This window comes from Tupaia chinensis, unplaced genomic scaffold (assembly GCF_000334495.1).
Source record: "Tupaia chinensis unplaced genomic scaffold, TupChi_1.0 Scaffold000355_1, whole genome shotgun sequence".
In the NCBI taxonomy this organism is placed as follows: Eukaryota; Metazoa; Chordata; class Mammalia; order Scandentia; family Tupaiidae; genus Tupaia; species Tupaia belangeri.
The window spans coordinates 11,941,344-11,965,878 of NW_006159850.1; the positions used below are offsets into that span (position 1 = coordinate 11,941,344).

Genomic DNA, 24,535 nt, shown 5'->3' on the forward strand with positions numbered 1-24,535 from the left:
TAGTCACAGAAAATGTACATAATACATATTTATAGGCTCTTTTTTTTTAAGCAAAAAATAAGCAAGCACTGGGAACATATCAACCTCAAACTCTTTGGGTTCAGTTCTTTTACAACATAGTCTAAATTTTAAAAGAAATCCTAATATATTTTCCCAAACATCATTATGTTTTGACTCCTGAGTGATAAGTTCAGGTCAGTGGTGTTCTGGTAAGTGTTTAATAACTTGTTCTCTGGAGGAAAAGTCCTGCTTTATAGCATCTGTCAATCCCTGTGGTGTAAATGCTCCCTCCATGGCAGAATTCAAGCTACTGAATTGATAATGCTGAGTCGAGAAGAGATGCTCGCAGTGGGCTCTCACGAGCCAGCAGGTTATTGACTATATCTCTGAGATAAGCTACTTAAGCAAAGCAGTTAGAATCATATTGCAGTTATGAATTTCTCAGTTACAGCCTCAAGTGTGAAAAATGCAATTTTTTTCTAACTCAGTCCAATTTTCTACCTTGAGCTCCTATTCTGTCTTAGGTAGAAAATCAATCTAATCATTTCAGAGGAACTCAGTCCAGTTCATAGACTATTCAATCAATTCGGGATTATATTTATGTCACCTTCAGCTTCAGCATGCCTGCAGACATTTGTCTCCCTTCAAATCAGCCCTGGAGTTAGTCCTGGGGGCAGTGGAGAGGTGGAGAGGGGTCTCACTTTTAGGGGTTCTGTCTGGGCAGTGAGTGATCCCAGTGGCCAAGCAGCTTCCAGTCTGCTCTGTATTGATCCATTGCAGATTAGTCAAAATGCTCCTGCTCCCAACATTCTGGTGGCTCATACCCATTCCAAGTGTAAGACCTCACCCACAACTACTGCCTCACACTTCTGCACTCATTCTCCACGTCCACAATTTCTCTTGGTTGTCTCATATCATCAGGGGCTGAGGTGGGGACTTCATCGCATGGCAGTTCCTACACCAACAACATGATGATTCGGTCACTTCTCTTAGGGCAGGCGGTCCATTTTTCGAGCACCCAATCTAAGCACATCTTTCACATTCAGATATTTAATTGTGAGGAAAGGTTTCAGAGAGCCCCCTACTATGGACTTAGCTTATGTACAGAACTTCAGGGCAAAAGATTCCACACACTTGCTTGCTCAGTCTTTCCCTCCCTTTTCAAACTATCCTTCTCTTATCCCCTCAGCAGGGCAGTGAAAAAAGAGGAGTCCTCAGCCTGCTAATCCTCCTCTCAGATCTTTCTTATTTTACACCTTAAGGAGGTCCACTGAACTTTGTTCACAAACTTTGCGATGATCCATTTTCCCTCAAGCATTGGGTGACTCATACCTATCTGAACTTGGTGGGAGATGAAGAGCAAGCAGAGAGATATTGCCCATTTCTACTCTCCACATCATCCCACACAGAAATTGCCTCTCAGGTATTGCCACACTCATTAAAAATGTTTTGATCTCATCCTTCATTGCAGGACTTTACAGGCTCACACTTTCCAACATCAGATAGCACAGGTTCATGCAGAAAAGCAGACTCTACTGACCTCTTGACATGATACAACGAAAAGAACCCATCCCACCCCACACACCCCACTGGAACCCCGCACACCCCTCTGGACTGAATTTGATAAGACTGTAACACAGAGACACATTATTGACTGTCGTCTCTCCTCTGGGAACAAAGTGTCTAGTGTCTATCAAGTGCTGCCAAAGTCCAGGTCCATAGCATTTTCCAATCTGTCACATGGTCTATTAAATGATCCAAAATATAAGCAATATATTGGGTTGTTGGAAAGGTCATAATATTTTTTTTCTATGCAGAAATGGGTCATGACCTTTCTGACAACCCCAGAGGTCATCAAGGCTAACGAGATCAAAAGGTTGATCAGTGTTCTGCTCTCATAAAGGCAGGAGCATAATTAAAACTCAGAAAACAAGGTACTTCTTACATTGCATAAAGTAAGCATCTACTAACATTTACTCCACATCCAGAGTCATTAAAAAATACAGTTTTGACAGTGTCTTTTGATAGATGAATTTTGCAAACAGCTTATTCTACTTTCTTCCTCAAGCACAACATTAAGAGGGAGATATGTTTTCCTTTGATGCACATGTAGTTCTATTCTTCTTCATTATAGAAAAAATCCTAACATTCACATTAGAAAGCACTATTGTGTGCTTTCTCCAGAAAAAAATTCAATCGTATTTGTTACCAGGGTTTTGTGTGAGAAATAATTGAAAGCTCTGGCAGACACATTCTATTTTTTCATAAGAGACATGCTTTGGGGGGTTGAAGGTGATCGTAATTTGGAGGATTATGTTTGTAAGCAGGAAGTAAAAGATAAGACAAAGTTTTGGCTCAGCCGGGGTGGTGGCGATGAGGAAGCACAATGCTCGGCGATGCTGGGGGCTACATGTATCAGGGTTTAGTTCTCAGATCAGCCTGTAAATGTCACACATGTGCCAGTGATCCTGGCCAAATAGAAAAAGCTGGAGGAGGACCAGGCATGAGGCTTTGCTGAGAGTGCTTCTCCCTCTCTCTGTCTCCTCTGTCTCTCTCACGCTCATGAAAAGAAATCCAACTTTAAAATAAAGAAAGAAAGGGGGACCAGCATTTGGCATAATGGCTGTGTCACTGAACTCCCACATAGTCGACTGCGGTTCGAGTCCCGAACCCAGTAGCCTAAAATCACACCGAGCACATGTGTGTGCGTGCCCAAGATCCTGAGAGGAAAATGGAGGAGAAGGGACTGCAGCATGGCCAACTCCCTGGGGGGTGATTTTTCGCTTTCTGTTTCTCTGTTTCTCTCTGTCTTTCAGGTGAACTCACGCACCCTATAGCAAAAACTTCTCCAAAAAAAAAAAAGAAAGAAAGAAAGAAAGAAAGAAAGAAAGAAAGAAAGAAAGAAAGAAAGAAAGAAAGGGAAGGGAAGGGAAGGGAAGGGAAGGGAGGAAGGAAGGAAGGAAGGAAGGAAGGAAGGAAGGAAGGAAGGAAGGAAGGAAGGAAGGAAGGAAGGAAGAAAGAGAGAGAGAGAAGAGAAGAGAAGAGAAGAGAAGAGAAGAGAAGAGAAGAAAAGAAAGGAGGTAAGGGTGAGTTTTATTATATCTGACTGGCTAAGAAGTGCCCCACCACAGAGTCAACATGCAAAGACTAGAAAGGTTATTTGTTTTGCTTCATCTTGTTTTTTCTTTCCCCCAGGTACTTGAGGAAACCTCTGTTAAAACACTAGCTGATCACAGACTAAAAGAATATGGACCTCAGAGACTACACATGACAAAGAATAGTCTTTTAAAAAATAGGGAGCTGGACAGTAGCGTAGCAGTAAAATGTAATACTATGTGAGGCAGACCCACGTGGGAAGTTTGCCTGTGCATGTCTGCAGACCTCTCTGAGCATGCCAGGCTCATGTGTGCCCATGATTTGGGCTGGCAGAGGCTGGGGGATACATTGTAGCATCAGGACTCTGCTGTATCTCTGTCTCTCTCTGTCTCTCTCTCTGTCTTTCTCAGTAATGGAATAAATAAATAAAATAGTAGAAAAGTCCATTAAAAAAATAGATGTAATCTACACAAGCAACAATGCAAAATTTTTGTTTGGTGGGGAAAATAACCTGACTTACAGAATTACCATATTATAACATTCAAATTCCCCAATTTTCTGTTTTGATTTGTTTTTAGAGAGATGTTTGCTATAGGGTGTGTGCACTTGCCAGAGAGACAGAAAGTAATAAGTCACCCCCCAGGGGGGATGGCGATGCCACAACCCCATCTCCTCCATTTTTCCTCTTAAGATTCTGGACACGCATGCACATGCACCTAGCATAAGTCTCAAGCAGCCAGGTCCAGGACTCAAACTGTGGTGGACTACATAAGAGTCCAGTGACATAACCATTATGCCATCCACTGGTCCCCAAATTGTCCAGTTTTCAACAATCAAAAAACATGATGCACGCAAAGAAGCAAGAACGTATAGTACATTCATAGGAGGGAATAATAGAAACAGTCCTGAGGAAGCAAAGGCATTGGACTTACTAGAAAAGAACTTAAAAATTAACTTTCTTGATTATGCTCAAAGAGCAATGGAACCATAAACAAACCAACAAAACTATAAGAGACTAGAAGAATGATGTCACAGCAGGTAAAAATATCAATAAAGAGGCATAAGTTATGAAAAAGAACTAAACAGACATTCCAGAGTGCAAAACAGCAATTAAAGTGAGTTCACCAGAGAATTTCAACAACAGATTATAGCAGAGAGAAGAATCAGTAAATGTGAAGATAGATTGATTTACATGATATGTTCTACGGAACAGAAAGTGTACTGTACTATAACAAGATACCTTGTGGCTGTGGGATTAATAATAGCCCACTTCAACAACTTGCAAGGCTAACACTGTGTCACTTAGCAGTGTTACACAACCTGGCCAGTGTTACACAATCTAGCCCAGCTGCAACTTCCATAGTCTTAAAACAGAGCTTATCCTTACAAGAGTAACTTAAGTGTCCTTCATGGAAGAAACACTTTGTTACTGACCTATATGGAATATAGGTGTAACAAATGAAGTGGAGGGCACATGGTCAGTGAAACAATAAAATTCAATGTTCTATGAGGTAGTCTCACATAGAAAGGTTCTTGGTTCAAGTCCAGAAACCTCCTTAAATAAGTCATGCATGAGTGTGCCAGTGTTCTAGGGTTAGCTGAAGGCTGAGAATATTGAGACCCTGCTGGAAGGGGTCTCTCTCTCTCTCTCTCTCTCTCTCTCTCTCTCTCTCTCTCTATCTCTCTCCCCCAGAAAATACACTTTTTAAAAAAGGAATAGTATTGATGTTATATAAGAACAGAATCCCAACCTGTTTCCTGGCTTTAGGTTTTAAGCATATTTCTTTAGCATTTCTTTGATTTATTAAAATTAAATCTGCTTTTCTTGAAATTAAAAAAATACATAATTAATTACTGTAGCAAACTATATAGCATCAGCTAGGTGCTACCTTATAGTATATTCATTCTACACAGAGTTTCATGCCTTATGTCAGACATGTATTCATATATATATCAGCAGAACTTGCTGTTGAATGTAGATTATTTAAGAAATTTTATAAATCAATAAAATGTGGGGGTAAAAAAAAAGATTCATCTTGGACATGAATCAAATGAAAAGAGAAAAGACTCACCTGGAGAAGATAGTTAACTGGGACCACTTGAGAGTAGAACATAGAAGTTAAAAAATGGGGAAAAATGAATAGGATCTAAGAAACCTGGGAGATACCACAACATATCAACATATGCAGAACAATAATCTCAGAAAGATAGGAAAGAGCAGGGGAGAGAAAGAACATTTAAAGAAATAATGACCCCAAACTTCTCAAATTTGATAAAAGACATTGATCAACACATCCAAGAAGCTCAAAAACCATCAAGCAAGATAAATAGAGTTCCACACTGAGACATATTACACTCAAATTGTGAAAAGCCAAGGACAAAGAAAGACTCTCAAAAGCCTCAAGAGAGGAGCCTTGTCAGGTGCAAAGGAGCCTCAATAAGGTTGACAGATGATTTCACAGAAGAAATCATGGTGATCAAAAGGCACTGGAGTGACTTATTTAAACTGCTGTTCATAAGAATTCTATATCTCACTAAACTATCCTTTCAGAATAAAGAAGAAATAATGGCATTCTCAGATTAGCAAAGCTGTGAGACTTTGTCACTAGTAAATCTGTCCAACAATAAAGCCTAACAGGTTTCCTTTGGGTGAAAGGAAAAGAAACTAGACAACAACGCAAAGCCATATTAAAACATAAAGAACACCAGTAAGGTAATTTACATAGATGAACACAAAAGAAAGTATTACTGTATTTTGGGTTTATAGTGCCTCTCTTTTTCCTATATTATTTTTTTTTTGAGAGGTTTTCGCTATAGGGCGTGTGCGCTCACCAGACAGGCAGAGAGAGACATAGAGACAGAAAGCGAGAAATCGCCCCCCAGAGGGGATGGTCACACCACAATCCCTTCTCCTCCATTCTCCTCTCGGAAACTTGGGCACGCACGCACCCGCGCCTGGCGTGAGTTCTAAGCCACTGGGTCCGGGACACGAACCGCGGTCGACTACGTGGAAATCCAGCGACATAGCCATTACGCTAACTGCTGGTTCCCCCTATATTATTTTTAAAACAAATGCATAAAATGAGAATTATAAATCTGTGTTAAGACACACACTATAAAAAATACATAATTTATGAAAACACACATAAAAGAGGAAATACAAATCTATATAAAAGCAGAGTGTTTTGTATATCATTGAGGCTAAGTAATGTAAGTATAATATAGATAATTTTAAGTTTAAAAGATTATTATAATTACCAAAGTAACCACTAAGGAAAAACATTTAAAGTATACATACACTCGCACAATGAGAACAGAATCAAGATAGTAAACCAAACACACACACACACAAAAAAAAACTATATTTTAGGTATATTTTGGAACTTGATAAATGCACATAACATTGTTATGTACTAAATGCCACCAACCTGTACATTTTACAATGGTTAATTTTATGTTGTGTGAATTTCATCTCAATTCAAGAAAATATAAAGATGAATTAACTACCCATCTAATAAAGTCCAATTTTTACAGATCAATCTGTACTTTTCTTATTTAAATGCTTATTCCAAAATCATCACATTCAAATATTTACATAGCCCTGTCCATGTATGTTTTACTTTTATTTCCAAAAACTTGTGGTCACTCTATATTTGTAACACTGCTATGAATTTTTATTTCTTCCATTTCTAATTCATACACCCTCCTCCAACAATGAGCTCCTCATGTATTTGTACTAATCATAAAATTAATGCCATGCAAACTTAATAAATAAAAGTAATAATGTGCAAAATAAGCAAAGATGAGTTAGCTAAAGAGCAGCTCCTCTGCTAGTGAATGGTAACCAATTCTTAAATTCTCTTGCAGTTTAACTTGTGAAAAGTTATGAACATTTTTTATTTCCTTTTCCTTGAAACTATCGATTTATCTTCTCAACCACTGCAAAGTACAAGTTGAATTTTGGAAAGCCCATTTTTTTTTTTTTGCTTTATTTTCTTTTTTGGAGAGGTTTTTGCTATAGGGCACGTGCGCTCGCCAGACAGACAGATAGAGACAGAGAGATAGAAAGCAAGAAAGCACCACCACCACCCCCAGAGGGCATGGCCACACCGCAATCCCTTCTCCTCCATTGTCCTCTCGGGATCTTGGGCACGCATGCACACGCGCCCAGCGTGAGTTTAAACCACCAGGTCCGTGAGTTTAAGCCATTGGGCCTGGGACTCGAACTGCGGTCAACTACATGGGAGTCCAGCAACATAGCCATTACGCTAACTGCTGGTCCCTGGAAAGCCCATTTATAAATACCAATATAGGCAATGAGATGAGTTTAAAAGTCTTTAAACAAGAACACAATAAAGGTACTAGAATTCTTCAAATTTATTTTTATTGAGGAAAATCCTCAAAACTGTATGGCCAGTTATGGTTCTACTATAATACCCTGGTTTAGATATCGAAAAACTCCGTTAGGGTAGGAGCAAGGTAAACAAAAATCATTTTAGAGAGTGAGAACGCAAGCCATAGACACAAAGAATTTATCATCATTTTCAGAAGGAGGAATCAAGAGAGAGATAAAAGGTGATTCTAGGAATTTGAAGGCAGAGTGATTAAGAAAATCACCAGGAATCAAAATAGGAAAATAATTATAAGAAACTGATTTAGAGGTGAAGTCTTTAACACAAAGTTGATAAGCTGAGCTTTTTTGTGTGTAGACAAAACATCTCTTTAGGGAGTTGGAAAATGACAGCCGGGAGTTGAAAATTCAAGAAAGGAGATCATTAGACATTGCATCTCCTTCAGCACTGAAGTAGGAAGTGTCTGCACAGGAATCTCCTGAGGCCCTGGCCAAAGACCAGCATATTTGAGGAGGACAGGTACAAAGCCAAGGTCAATGATGAGGCTCTGGAAAAACCCATTACCAACATTCTCTTTTGGCAAAGAGCCTCTGACCTTACTTTCCATCTTAATATAGACAGATATTTGTATGTCATCTATTAAATAGGCTATATTTTATATGACTAATTATGTAATCAATTTTATATACATCCCTTTTATTTTATATTGTTAATAGGAATTATATGTCAACTACTTACAAAGGGATCAAAGAAAAAGGTAGCAGAAAATAATAATCCTTGAATCACTTAAATGTGATTTTAGGCTAGCTTTCCACTTAAATCATTAGACACTGAAAGCTAATAATTAAATTGCTACCCTGGGAGAAAAATGTTTGATAAGAAAGCCCTACTTGAAAAGAAACAAAGGGAAGCCCTTATAAAAAAATCATAAAATTTTTCTCTACCTTTTCTCAAGGAATTACATGAACCTTCAAAAGGGTTGCAGTTCAGAATCAAGTAAAATAATAAATAGGAACAGATTTTAAGTTATAAAACTATAAGTAAAGAAGTTACAAACAAGGATCAGCAGTTGGCATAATGGCTATGTCGCTGGATTCCCATATAGTAGACCGCTGTTCGAGTCCTGGACCTGGTGGCTTAAATTCAAACCAGGCACGTGTGTTTGCGTGTCCAAGATCCCGAGAGGAGAATGGAGGAGAAGGGACTGCGCCGTGGCTATACTCCCTGGGTGGGGGGTGATTTCTCACTTTCAGTCTCTCTGTCTCTCTCTGTCTTTCTGGCGAGCGCCTGTACCCTATAGCAAAAACTTCTAAAAAATGAAAGAAAGAAAGAAAGAAAGAAAGAAAGAAAGAAAGAAAGAAAGAAAGAAAGAAAGAAAGAAAGAAAGAAAGAAAGAAAGAAAGAAAGAAAGAAAGAAAAGAAAAGAAAAGAAAAGAAAAGAAAAGAAAAGAAAAGAAAAGAAAAGAAAAGAAAAGAAAGAATTACTATGACCAGAAAAAATCTCCTCTTTCAATGGCATTATACACTTAAAATCTAATTGGGAGAATAAGAGAGAAAAGGAAATTCTTTTACTGAATCACACTGTCTAGAAAATGACATTAAGTTTGTATTAATTTTTGCATTGTATTTTATTTACTTGATGTCTCAAGTGTACTTTTACCGTGTTTATCAATAATTACACACACATTCACTCTTTCACCATGAGTTCACTTTGTATCCCTATAGATAAAGTGAAAGTACTTATACATATTTTTATAAAATTTTTATTTGAAAATAGTTCCAGATTCACAGAAATTTTGTAAGAACATTACAGAGAGTTTCCGTATGACTTACACTCAGTTTCATCTATTATTAATGTCCAAAGTGTGGTTTGGTGTACTTATCCCTACGAATGAAGGAATCGACGATGATACGTTGTTATTATTAACTGAAGTCCATACTTTTTCTGGACATCTTCAGGTTTCATCCAAAGTCCTCTCTCTGTTCCAGGATCTCATCAAGGTAATCATGTTACCTTTAGTCTTTAGACTCCTCATGGCTCTGACAGCTTTCAGACTTTCCTTGTTTTTTGACAACCTTGCCAGTTTTCAGGATGACTGGTCAGGTGCTATGCAGAAAGTTCTTCACTTCAGGCATGGCTGATGTTTTTCACAGAGGGTTTATAGAGGAAGACCACAGAAATGAAAGGCCAGTTCTATCACGTCAAGTCAAGGGTCCATACACCCATACAATTTCATTAATGATGTTAACTTTGACCACCTGGATAAGGTGGCATTTGTCAGATTATTCCACTGTAGTGTTCTCATAAGCTGGTATTTGGAAGGAAGTTGCTCACACTTCAGAGGTAGGATTAAGCTCCACTTCCTTGAAGGGGAAAACATCCACATAAATTATTGAGTATTCTTCTGAACAGGGATCAGTAAGTATTTTGTTCCCACTCATTGGGCGATAAGAAGCATGACTTTGAGGCAGAAGTTGAAGTGCTTCATGAAAGAAAATATGTCACAGAGCAGGTGTAGAATGCATGCGGGTAAGCTATAAGAAGAAGGGACAAGCCAGCCACGGGGGCACAGGGTGATGCAATGCTGCTCGATGCTGAGACCGTTTGGGAAGGTTCCCATCTCAAGGTCTCCTTGCAGGCCCAGCATACAGGTGTGGCCTGTGATGCTGACTGGCTGAGGCTGGGATTGCAAGGTAGAGTGAGACACTGTTGGACAGTCTCTCTGTCTCTCTGTGTCTCCCAAATAAGATGGTGGCAGATATTTTTAATTGTCTTCCAATATCCATCTCTTAGGAAAAAAAATAAATAAAAAGGAAGAAAGGCAAATCAAAATTTTGCTTTTGGTATGGACAAAACTACTGGTCACTGGTGTCTAGTCCCACACACACACTTTCTTGGTTACCTTGTGAGTTGCATCTCAGAACTTCCCATCCTGACGACCAAGGGGGTCTTGATCTATGAATTCTCATCCTCTTGGTCATGGTCAGCCTCATAGGGAAGCAGTACTCCCCTATCCTCCCTCCAGAATGATGTTCAGTGGATCCCCAGTGGTAGACTCTCCCTCAGCATCAGGGGAGCCATGAGGTGGGAAGCTCGACGTCAGTGGTATATCCCAAGCTAAGAACTATTACACATGTGGGAAGCTGTACTTGGTAGCTGTACCCCTGGCTGGAGAAAGAGGTGGGTGGAGTAGATGTTAGTGTCACACAGGAAGTGTTCCGTACCCAACAGCGTATCTTTAGTTTTAACTGTCTACAGATAAGCAAATGAGACAAAAATATTTCTTTTTATGGGGGTGGGGGTGATAAGGGGGTGTTTCCACCACTAATTATTCCTGCCCTTTAGATCTATCCTCTATTCCCGCTGGGAAAGATCTTCAGGATACATACGCAAAGGTATCAGGCAAACTGTGAGCCCCAGCTCTTGCAGGTTTTCTCTGGTTATGAGAACCACCAGGCTTTCAGAGCACATGTACATTTCAGCCAGGGGGAGCATTCTCATTCTGAGGCTGAGTCCAATCCCTTCACCCATGTATGCAAATATTTTGTTTAGAGCATTTTGCATTTATATTCATGAGAGAGAGTGGCTTTTAATTTTCTTTTCTTGTTTGTCCTTGACAGGCTTTGGTATCAAGGTTATGCTGGCCTCATAGAATGAGTTCGGGAGTGTTTTGACTCTGTTTTCTGCTCTCTGGGACAGAATGTATAAGATTCCAGCCATATCTTTCTTAAACGTGTTTAAGAGGATTCAAATTCGAAGGCCTGTTAGACTGGAATTTTATTTGTTGAAACATTTAAATTGTGGATTTATTAAATTTTATAGACAGGAGTATTTTAATTTTCTCTTATTTCTTGAGTACGGTTTTTATTGGTTGTGTTTTTCAAATATTTTTTTGTTCATTTAAATTTTTAAAATTATTAGCAGGAACTTTGTCAAAATATCCTCTTATCCCTCTTATACTTTTGTCTTATTGATTGGCATGCCTGTTTCCTATGTAATTAACTATTGCACCATTGGGGTTTTTTTCTTTCACTTATATTGTTGTTCTTTTTCCAATTCTTGAGAGGGATACCTGAATGAATCACTTATATTTAGCCTCCTGTCTTTCATAATATTTGCAGTTAAGGCCATCAGTTTTAGTCTAAACCTCATCTCACAATTTAATTTATAGTATTTTGTAATCATTGAGATAAAATGTTTTCTAATTTCCATTGAGATTTCTTTGTGAGGAGTGCATTAATTAAATTCCACACCTTTCTGGATTTTTAAGTTATTTTTTTTAATTAATGATTCCTGACTTAATTCCACTGTAGCCAGGGCACGTATGCTGCATAATTCCATCATTTGAGATTTATTTAAGCATTTTCAATGGCCCAGAATAAATGTAGGCAAACATTCTAGGTACACTTGGGAAGGATGTATATTCTGTAGTCAGTTGAAACATCCCACATATTATATATAAATATCAATTACATATTTATCCATTTTGAAAGACTTTTTAATTTGCTGTTCAATTTTTACTTTTTCAGTAAGCTACAGAGAGAGATACACTAACAATAAACACACTATGCTTTACATTTCTGTTTGTATTGCTTATTTCCACTATTATTTCTGTTCACTTTTCTTTGTGTATTTTGAAGCTGTTATTTAGTGCAGAAAATGTCAGGCTCACTACATGGTATTTCATTCTCTTCAGGATCTTCGCCACTGAAGGTTGGCTATTGTGGTTTCGCTCAGATACCGCGAGCAGTTAACACTTTCTAGTTGGTTTACTACTAATATTTTCTAGAACTGCAGCTAAGGTGGACTGAATGTTTGTGACCCCACAAAATCTAGGAGTTAAAGCCTTAACCCCTGATATAATGGAATTCGGAAATGAGGCCACTGGGAAGGACAATGATTTAGATTAGGTCAGCTGGGTGGGACACTTAAGATGGGATGCCTGCCTTTATAAGAAGAGGAAGATAGAAAGATCTCTCTCCACCTGCATACATCCAGGAAAGGCCATCTGAACATAAATCAAGGGACCAGCAAGAGGACTCCCACCAGATACTAAATCTGCCACCACCTTGATCCTGGACCTCCCACCCTGTAACTGTGACAAATATCTGCTGTTTGAGCCACCCAATCTGTAGCATTTTGTTACAGCAGCCTGAGCTAAGACACTAACTTTTCTAAAGTAATCATTCATACCGTCAGACACCTTGCTAGACTCAATACTTTTACCTTGAGGTAGGACAAAGTCTTCTGTAAAATTTATCATGCAGAGTTTCCTGAGGGATCAGGCTGTGCCTGGGACCTCTCCTGAAATGAGTTGGCTTCCTTCCCTCCTCACCCTGCTTCCTTCGTGGTCCTCCTCTTTTCTCCTGGCAGCTATGCCCTAATAAATCACTTGCACCTCAACTCTTGGCTCCTGGTGTACTTCCGGGAGACCTCGACCTAAGACACCACTTGATTACTTAGCTCATTCTTTATTTATCCCACCTACATGTGAAAATTCCCTACTCAGCACTGTAAAATATATTAGACAGACACTGAAAAAAATAGGTTTTAGCAACCATTTTTAGTTATATAGGTATATTTTAATTGACCAGATTTGATCTACTGTATCAATTTCAGCCTGACATTTTCTGCAGAGCTTCAAAATACACAAAGAAAAGTGAACAGAAATAATTGTGGGAAAGAGCAATACAAACAGCAATGCAAACCATATGTATAGTTTGAATTCCTGTATCGTATGAAATTTCAAGACCGTTCCAAAGCCAGGAGTATCCTATACTTGGAGGGGATTTAGGACAATCTGCTTTAGCACTCTCCTGCCATGGGAATTGGGTTGAGTCTGCTCTGAAAACTCATACTGTAACTGGACACTCAGTGTGGCAGTGTTGGGAGGTAGGGCCTAGTGGGAGGTTTGGAACATGAAGGAGGAACTGCCATAAATAAATTAATGAAGTCTCCCTGAAGGGAGTGCGTGCTCACAGATTACTTCCTATGAAAGAGGGCTGTTCTAACAGCAAGCCAGATGCTCAAAGGTCTCTCTGTTGTTGCGCACACCTGCCATCCTTTCCTTTCTGCTTCTCTCAACCATGTTGTGACAGCATCAGAGGACGGCCAGAGGACAGCCCCATGCCCTTGGACTTCCCAGCTACCAGAACTGTGAGCCAAATAAACCTCATTTCTTCATGAATCACTTAGTCTCTAGTATTCTGTTACAGAAACACTAATGGACTAAGACATCTTTCACCTTCTTATTGAAGGGCCAACAATTTCTCGAAACATACTTTAAAAATCCCCATTATTAGAGGGAGTTAGAAAGAAAAGATAGATACATTGCCCGTAGAATAATATACATAAAATATCACATTAACGGGACCACCAGTTAGCATAATGGCTATGTCGCTGAGCTCCCATGAAGCTGACCACGGTTCGAGTCTTGGACCCGGTGCTTAAACTCACGCTGGGCGTGTGTGTGTGTGTGTGTGCCCAAGATCCCGAGAGGAGAATGGAGGAGAAGAGATTGCGGCATGGTCATCCCCTCTGCGGGGTGATTTCTCACTTTCTATCTCTCTGTCTCTCTCTGTCTTTCTGGCAAGTGCATGTGCCCTATAGCAAAAACCTCTCCCCCCCAAAAATTTTATCATTGAATTTAGAGATCCTCAAATGTAACCCCTTTCTTTGCACAGGAAAAAAAGAAAAGGTAATGTTATTTCCCCAAGGCTACTGACAACTTAGGGTTATAATAGAGTTTTCCTGATTCTAAAATCATCATTCTTTATCACTGTAAATTACTTGGGACCGGACACGTGGTGTATTCATATGAATGGCATTATCAAACTGCCTAAGAGAAGAATGTGTGCTGAGGGGCAGACAAGGACAATAGAGCATAAACTACGGAGAGCATCGAGATGCTGGAGAGAGAGAGCAGGCAAGCGTGGAACACGTCCTGAGGAAGGTGGTCCCAGAGAGAACACCCGAAGTAGAAAGAGAACCATCGGTCAGGTGGACAATCATTGCTGGTGTTAAAGCAAATGAATGCATACAAGAATAGAAGGGATTCTGTATTAATTTCAGAAGTGGAAGCAAACTCTCCTCTGCTTTAATGAATAGTGGTAAATACAGACAAATGAGAAATGAAAGATGTAATCTTTACTCATCTTTATTTTACCTTCTCAAGCCTGCTATACAAAATACAACCTATCAACACAAGTGACACACCACTGACCATAAAATTGATCTGGAATTTCATTTTCCAAGCTTTATCAAGATGTCACTCTCTTAATAAGTTTGTTTTTAATCTTTATAACTTCACAAACAAATTTCCGAGTACTTTTTTTTTTTTAAAGGTAAAAACTGGGGCTGGCAGGTGGTTTGGTGGTAAAGAGCACTGCACTCCCATATGACTGACCGTGGTCCAAGTCCCAGACCCGGCAACTTACTTTCTCACTTCCCCTGCCTCTCTCTCACACACACTCTGTCCCTCTCTCATCAAATTAAAACAAATAAATAAAGTTAAATAAAATAATTCTTTTTAAAAGAAGGTAAAAATATTTTAAATAATCATATCACCCTTAGTTCAGACTTTGACTAAGATTATATGAGCATGTTTTATATTCATTTCAATCTAATAAACATGAAATATAGCTATAATTCCTTGAACCTATTTTGCTTGATAATTAAACAGAAATAAATGAACTCTTCCTACCATGGTTTGCAGAAGCCTAAATTCCCTGAGATTACCTTTGTATAAACTAGTATATATATATATTTGGTCCTGTGGAGTTCACTAAAATTGGATTAATTGGTGGGACACACTTTGAAACTGGGTAACATTAGCTTGGGACAGTGTTTCTGTAATTCATGTGGCCACCCTACAGTGCTGTGATCATGTTCAGTAAGGACAACACATCTCATTAATATCATCTCATGTTTATCCCTACTCTTCTAACAGGAATTTAAACATAGACGATAAATATCTTGTCTGCCCTTAAATGAACAAGAGATAGTAATGATTTAAGCCCAAGAATATTAAGCTGGCCCCATAACCTTGTAATTAAGAGAGTCAGACCCCAGGACCATAGGTTGTATAGTGGTGAGGCACTGGACTTTCACGTTTTACACCACAGTTCAAGTCCCGGACTGGGCAGCTTCAAACTCACATTGGGCACGTGTGTGTGCATGCCAAAAATCCCAAGAGGAGAATAAAGAAGAAAGGATTGTGATGTGACCATTCCCCCGGGGGTGATTTCTCACTTTCTCACTCTCTTGCTCTGTGTCTCTCCAGCAAGTACACATGCACTATAACGAAAATCTCTTTCTCAAAAAGAGAGAGAGAACCAGATCCTACATGGCCACAGTTCAAGTCTCAGCCCCAAAGGCTTGAAAAATATACTAAGCACATGTACATACATGTTCAAAATACCGAAAGGATGGAGAAATGGAAGAAGGGATTGCACTGTGATCACACCCCTTATATGCTCTCTCACACTCTGGCAACTGAAAATTTAAAAAAAAAAAAAAAAAAAAAAAAACCCAGAAAAAGGGTCTCGCTCCCAAGAATGCCCATAATATATCAAAGTTGTTGGTCTTCATCTACAATTTGATGATCTACAAAGAGAGTCCAAACAAAGAAGCAGAGCAGAGGAGTAGAAGTTCAAGTGTGTTGGGGATGCGTGAGTCTTGTGACTTGAACAATTCAGGAATCAGACTTTTTTTTTTTTGAGAGATTTTCACTGTAGGGCGCGTGCACTCACCAGACAGACAGAGACATAGAGACAGAAAGAGAGAAATCACCTCCCAGGGGGGATGGTCACGCCACAATCCCTTCTCCTCCATTCTCCTCTCGGGATCTTGGGCACGCACGCACATGCGCCCGGCGTGAGTTTTAAGCCACCGGGTCCGGGACACGAACCGCGGTCGACTACGTGGGAGTCCAGCAACATAGCCATTACACTAACTGCTGGTTCCCAGGAATCAGACTATTCAGGGATTTAGTTGGGTAGATGCTCCCAGCTCAGTGCTAACAGCTGTGCATTTGTGGGCTCAAGGTAAGGCCCTATCCTGAAGGTAAGTCAGAGTAAAGGGGAGAAAAAGCAATGTACCAACATGAAGCCACGGGGACCCTTGCAATTCACAAGGCAAGCGTTTACTCCACACATCAGATTCCAAGTGGAATGGAGAGGCAGCTGATAATCTGCTGGCATCTTTATTCCCCCCACAAAGTCTACAAGTTTAGGCCTTGCCCGTAGCAGCAAACTCAGGCAGCAAATTTCACCACTGGTCTTAGGAATTTCTCAGGCACATTTAAACACAGGCCAACTGTGCCAAAGAGGCTGCCCCTTTTCTAGCTTGATGTTTATCAATCCTGTACAAAAGCCTTCACTTACTCTTTTCCTCAAAAAGAAAGCAATGGTTATTAAACATACTACTACTGGGGTCAGCAGGAGGGATGATGGTTAAGGCGCCAGACTCCCACACGGCCAACTGCAGTTCAAGCTCCAGACCCGATAGCTTAAAAAACATCATGCCAGACATATGTGCATGTGTGCCCCAAATCCCAGGAGAATGGAGGACAAGGTATTGTGGTGTAGCCATCCACCCAGGGGGTGATTTCTCACTTTCTCTGTCTCTCTCCAATGAGCACACACACACACCCTACAGTGAAAACCTGGAAAACAACAGGAACAAAACAATATATACTATCATTTTCAAAATGCTATAATTATATATTATGTGATATGTTTAACACTAGGAAACATTCACTTCAAAAGAAGCACCCATTTCCTCTTTACCTCTGGCAATCTGTCCCTCTAAGCACTGATACTTTTTCAGGTATCATACACACCTCGTAAATTTATCTTGTGGATTTTATTTAAGCATAATAGTTGCATGCAAACAAGCTCAGTGACTTAGAGAAGTAAGAATCACCAAAAAATTTTATATGGGATGTTATAATTACTTGAGGTACAACCAAGAATGGGAGTTACTTCTGTCAATTAATCGACTAAGCTAATTTCTCTATAGACTGATTTTACAGCAAATCCTGCAGGTATGGGGAAAAACATTGCTTAACAAGCATTTAGAGTTGGAGGATTGAGTTGTAGTTTAAAAAAAGGTAGATGAATATAAACAAATATTACATATTTTAGCAGTAGGAAATAGACTGATCTTATAGGATACATGAGAGAAAACTCAAAGTATTTGTCATCTAAGGAAGCAATCGGCTATATAATTAAACATAGGTACATATGTATGTTTATACTCACATGTACAAATAGTTTATATTTTATCGGGCAATACTTTGATTTACTATTTCATTATTTTACTTATATATACAAGTATATTGATTTGCAATATCCCATTTCCAAGATTTCTTAAGTACATGACAATAATGACTTCTTTGGATTATACTGCCATCTCAGGAGCAGATCTATGAGTGTCTTCTTTATATTCTATCCTAAGAGCACTTTGGATTATCAAACGGCACATTAGAACCTGTTCAAAGTCTATACTGACAATAGTCTAAATCAACATACACTTAACTCTAAGCTGTTCGTTAAAATTCAAACTACACTGCAACTCCAATAATGGAAGTACTGAATAAAGGCAAAGAGATATTTGATTCCATTGTGTTACCAGTGTTAGTGATGATTGGTTTTTATTTGTGTTGTTCATAGTTAGGCTTGGATTACATGTCTTTGAATCTTTCAGATTCAAACTGATATGCATCTTTCCAGCACAAAGGAAGTAAATAATTTCTTCTTAAAAATGATTTAGGTTAAATGGTCCTCTGGAGCTTCATTTAACGAAAAAAAAAAACATTATTTATTCAGTGATATGTGTATTCGTTTCCTAGGACTGCAGTAACAGTCTCAGTTACTCGGCAGCTTAAAAGAACAGAGCTTTACTCTCCCTCATTGTTCTGGACACAAGAAGAAGACATCAAAACCAAGATGGCAGCAGAGCCGTATTCCCCCTACAGCCTTCAGAGAATTCTTCAGTGCCTCTTCCTGACTTCCCATGGTTGCTGGCAATTCTTAATATTTCTTGTTTATAGTTGTGTCATTTCAATGTCTGCTCTCCTCTTCACATGGCCTTCTCTCAGTGCCCTGTGTTTCTGTGTATCTCCGAGTCTCACTCTCCTTACAAGGACACTGGTCACTGGGGATAGGGCCCACTGTAATCCAGTACGAGTTTGTTTAAACTTGATTAAATCTGAAGAGACCCTCTGTCCAAACAAGGTCACCTTCACAAGTATCAGAGTTAGGACTTGAACGTATTTGTTGAGAGGACACAATTCATCCCACGACAGCACCCTGTAGCAAATTTTAATATGTATCCCTCATAAGAAGTACATTTTTCTTCTACCCTACTGGTATAAACAGCTTCATTATGTTTAACACTGGCCTCTTCCTGCTCCCCTTCTCTCATTACTGAGGCCCTAGTCATTTTCACAGTATGACCTATTGGACACCTTATCCCGCAGATGGAAAACAAGTGGGTTGTTTCCTCATTTTCTGCCTGTTCATTCTTTGGCTCTTGGTTTTCCAGGTTCCACAGGGAATCCAGTCTGTGCATCTAGGATGCTGGGACCTCACTTTGCTGGTTTGGTTTATTTATATGGCGCCTGCTAACTGCTGCACATCCTTCCCCAGCCTGATTGAAATACTACAAGCAATGTTTCAATGCTAGAAATAATGCGTAGCCTTTAATAAATCACTCAAAATCTGACACTCCTTTGTGAACACTACTTGTAATTAATAGGGAAAAAAGAAAAACTAAATAAAAAAAGAAAAAATGTAATCAAGTAGGTTGACAACCAGCAAAAGATAATTAAAATGATCCTGTTTTGTTTCTCAGTTTCATTAACATGCAAATGAGATTCATGAAGTTTGATATTGTGTTTCACCAAGAGCCATAGAAATGAATTAAGAATGAAAATTAGTCCCACTGATGGAGACTCCTGATGAGTATATAAATTAGCGAAAAATATGATTTGACCCAATTAATAACATATATTTTTGGGGATTTACTAATCCTCAACAAACAAAATAAAGAGGTAAATGAAATAAGTTTTGTGTCTTTTTCAGTGGACCACATTCTGTGACACTGATTACTTAAGTGAAGTAGTGGTAAATATTAAACTCTGCTTTCCTTTAAACAGGAATACGGGCTAGAGAGCTTATTCTGAGATAGATCAGGGTTATGATCACAGCCCTGCTGGGAGAGCTATGAATAGAGGATGTGGAGTGACTCTTTGAGGGGCTAGGAGAGCCCACTTGCCTGGTCAGACAGGGTGCAGAATTGCAAATGGGGGAGACAGCCCTGTGTTACCAATATCTCTTACCACAAGGTGCTTAAAACAAACACACAGCATTACTACTCAAATACATTCAAATGGCCTCAAATATCCATTAGATACAAGGACACCAGTCTTTATCTCACTGATATCTCCACCCTTGAAAGCACACATTAGTGAGTACCACAAGTAACACAAGATGAACCTTTAAACTAAATGTAAACTTAAAATCTTGGTAAGGTGTTAAACAAATATCTATATCATGAATTGAACTGTGTATGATATATATGATGGATACCAGATAGCAAAATACACACACACAGACACACAGACACACACATACACACACACGATCTATTTATCATGTCCATTGTTCAAAGTGCTAAACATTAAACAACAGCACCAAAGATAACATCAAGGAGGAAAATTAAAAGAAGTTGCTGACTGATAATGGCATGAGAGAAGGGGATAATGAATGGGGAAGCGTGGTTTTAATAATACATGATATCAACATCATCGGCATCTAGTTTTTACAGTTATAAATGTTTTCTTTATTAGTAATGCTGAACTTCTTTCTCTCCATTGTTTGTGCAGATAATTTTTTACTTTAATGTGTTATAAAAAGCAACCTCCGTGATACTCTGTCTCTAAGTGTATGGTATTTTGAAATTCTCTCTTATTTCTACAGCAAGTTGCCACTTAATTATCTTCACTTTCCTTTAAACATATTCAAGCGATCAAACCACAACCCACCTAAGAGGTAGTAAACAATATGAACTGAATATTCCTAAAGGAACATGAAAGCTTTATTAAGTTCCTATTCCCCAACAGGAAAGAAAATCATGTCAATCACACTGAGAATTAAACAAACAGAGGGATTATTGTTTTTAAATAACTTGCATCTTTTAAAATTACGTCTTGCAAACTTCTTTAACTTAAAATAGAAGGCCAATGAAGTTTTCATCCCTACTGTAGTTCTATCGATTGGGTATTGTTGCAGAAAATTTTATTTTATAAAATATATCAAAAACTTGTTAGATTGAAGAAGCTGTATTCTCTGAATGTGGAAGTCATGATGGGGGATTTTAAAACAAGGATGTATCCCATTGCCATTCCATATCAACAGCTGGATGTCATATACGTCTCATGAGTTTTAACCATTTGCTTACTTAGAAAATCACTTCCTTTTACAATATGCCACATAATGATTTTACTAAAGAAAATTAAAAATGAATGAGATTTGCTAAGGACCGATCAGATGGAACAAGCAGACTTACCATCTCTCCTATTTAGCCTTGCAAATCCAGGACCATGGCTGATTGAGAGCTCGGAAGAACTGCTGAAGGACGCCTGAGGCAGGGCAGACACCAGAGGATCATCACAATCATCTGCAGGAGAAAAAGTGCCACACTAATGTTAGGGCAGCACTAATAGCTTTTTTGAAATCAATATACAAGGGGCCAGCAGGTGGAGCAGTGGTTGAGGCGCTGAACTCCAGCGTGGTCAGCCTCAGTTCGAGTCCCGGACCAGGGGGATTGAAATTTACACTGGGTGAGTGTGCACACATGCCCAAAATCCCAAGAGGAAAATGAAGAAGAAGAGATTATGGCTGGCCATCCTCCCTGAAGGGTAATTTCTCACTTTATCTTTGTTTCTATCTCTCCAACAACCACACACACCCTGTAGCAAAAATCACTCTCAAAAAAAGAAGACATCAATACACAAAACAAACAAAAATATCAAAAACTAGCATCTCTAAAAATATGTCCACCACTTACAACTCAATATTATACCAAAAGTCTATTCAATAAAGAAAAAGAACATAAAGACAGGAGAATATGGGGGGAAATGCAAAGAAAATTTAACTATATTAAAATTAAATACATTTTTGGAACCAGTAGATGGCATGATGGTTATGTCACTGGACTCCCACATAGTCAACTGTGATTCGAGTCCCAGACCCAGTGGCTTAAAACTCACACCAGGTACATGTGCATGCATGCCCAAACTCCCAAGAGGAGAATGTAGAAGGGATTATGGCATGTCCATCCCCTTGTCAGGTGATTTCTCACTTTCCATCTCTCTGTCTTTGTCTCTCCTTCAAGTATACATACCCTATAATAAAAATGTCTCTTGAAAAAATTAAATATATTAAAATCTGGAATCTATGATTTCTAAAAGACACCATAAAGGAAAAAATATCACTAAATGTAGAAAGTATTAATATTTGTGAGCTTTTTGGCTGGAACTGCCATCTTCCAGTAATTAACCAAAATGACGAACACAAAGGGTAAGAGGAGAGGCACCCGATATATGTTCTGGCCTTTTTGGAAACATGGAATTGTTCCTTTGGCAACATATATGTGAATCTACAAGAAAGGTGATGTTGTAGACATTAAGGGTATGGGTACTGTTCAAAAAGGAATGCCCCACAAATGTTATCATGGCAAAACTGGGAGAGTCATGCTGTTGGCATTGTTGTGAACAAACAAGTTAAGGGCAATATTCTTGCCAAGAGAATTAATGTGTGTATTGAGCATATTAAGCATACTAAGAGCAGAGATAGCTTCCTAAAACCTGTGAAGGAAATGACCAGAAAGAAGCCAAAGAGAAAAGTACCTGGGTTCAACTGAAGGGCCAGCCTGCTCCACCCAGAGAAGCACACTTTGTGAGAACCAATGGAAAGGAGCCTGAGCTACTAGAACCTATTCCCTATGAATTCGTGGCATGATGGGTGTTAAAAATAAACTAATCTGTGGTCGATATATAAGAAACATGAACACATATATCAAAAAATACAAAAGAACATATAAATAAAAGAAACACATAAGCCAGTATATAATTAGAACTCTAAATAAAGGAAAACAAAACAACACAACACAAAAAAGGAAAATAGAAACTACCTTTAAATCAGTTAAAAACACACTAAAATGGCACAAGGCATTTAGTCAAGAGTCTTCACAGTACAAAGCCTATATATAAATTGATGCTCAAACTTATTGGTAAAAACAAATGGAAATCAGGACTATCATTGGGTACTATTTCACAGACAGTAATTTAGCAAAATATAAGGCGTCTGACAATGTCAGATCATCCAGAGAATGTGGGTCAAGAATAGCTACTAGAGGGAACCAGCAGTTAGCGTAATGGCTATGTCGCTGGACTCCCACGTAGTTGACTGCGGTTCGAGTCCCGGACCCGGTGGCTTAAACTCACGCCGGGCGCGTGTGCGTGCGTGCCCAAGATCCCGAGAGGAGAATGGAGGAGAAGGGATTGCGGCGTGACCATCCCCCCTGGGGGGTGATTTCTCGCTTTCTGTCTCTATGTCTCTCTCTGTCTGTCTGGCGAGCGCACGCGCCCTGCAAAATATAAGGCGTCTGACAATGTCAGATCATCCAGAGAATGTGGGTCAAGAATAGCTACTAGAGGGAACCAGCAGTTAGCGTAATGGCTATGTCGCTGGACTCCCCCATAGTCGACCACGGTTCGCATCCCAGACCCGGTGGCTTAAAACTCATGCCAGGCGTGTGTGCGTGCATGCCCAAGATCCCGAGAGGAGAATGGAGGAGAAGGGATTGCGGCGTGACCATCCCCCCTGGGGGGTGATTTCTCGCTTTCTGTCTCTATGTCTCTGTCTGTCTGGCGAGCGCACGCGCCCTATAGCAAAAACCTCTCCCAAAAAAAAGAAGAGCTACTAGGAGCATAAATGTGAACAACTACTTTTTATAAACAATTTGTCATTAGCATCTTTATTTGAACCTTTACATGCCCCATGCTCCACTCGTTCCATTGAGACACAGGTCCTCCTGGGCAGAGCTTACTGTGATGAGACACTGGACTTAAGGAGCCTTGTCTTCTTACCCAAGAGTGCTATACAAATACTGAATTTGTGTCTCATGAAAACAAGAGAGTTGGGAAGTGCTGAGCTACAGAAACTTGCTTTTATGTACAATTGTATGTTGATTAAAATAATAATGGTAATAATGAAAGAACTAACCATGGGGGTGGGGGGAAAAAACTCTTTTGTGCAGTAGGAGACATGCACGGCATTGCTTCTAATAGCAAAAAAATCCTTAACAGCTCACACATCCATTAGTGAAAGAACAGATAAATAAATTGTGGTATTGTTCATAAGACGATAATATATAGCAGTGAAAAGGACTATAGCAATTCAAAACAAAATGAGTGAATCTTAAAAACAAAAATTTTAGTGAAAAAAAGTCAAATCATAGGAAACCATACATGTTGATAGTTTTGAGACTATTAAAAAGCAAATCTTGGTAATGTGCTGTTTAGGAATATATGTGATTTTTTTAAAAAAAAAAAAACTTTTTTATGGTAAAAACTATTTTTAAAAAATAAGTGAAAAAGGGACCAGCAGATGGCCTAATGGCTACATCACTGGATTCCCATGTAGTTGACTGTGGTTCAAGTCCTGGACTCAGTGATTTAAACTCGGGGTGTGTGTGTGTGCCCAAGATCCCAGAGGAGAATAGAGGAGAATGGATTGCAGCATAGCCATCCCCTAGGGGGTGATTTCTGTCTCTCTGTCTCTCTCTGTCTTTCTGGGGAGCACATGCACCCTATAGCAAAAACCTCTCAAAAAATAAAGAAAGAAAGAAAAATAAGTGAAAAAAAAATCATACAATTCAAAATAGCAGCTACCTCTGCAGGAAGGCATAAGAGAAAAGCACAGTTTGGTGTGATGGGATTGGCTTTTTTTCTCCTTTTAATTTTTGGCATAGGTACCATAGTCACAGGTTTCCATTTTATTATGATACTTTAAATGTA

At 39.1% G+C, this 24,535-nt stretch overlaps 1 protein-coding gene across 2 annotated transcripts in view; it reads right to left on the minus strand.

Moving 5' to 3' along the window:
- The window catches only part of CNTNAP4 (contactin associated protein family member 4), a 278,572-nt gene that overhangs the window by 212,452 nt on the left and 41,585 nt on the right, over positions 1–24,535 (minus strand). For both annotated transcript variants that reach the window (XM_027773495.1, XM_006152611.2), the window contains exon 2: positions 21,022–21,132. In XM_027773495.1, coding sequence (XP_027629296.1) covers positions 21,022–21,132 — 111 coding nt within the window. The remainder of the gene's footprint in view (positions 1–21,021; positions 21,133–24,535) is intronic.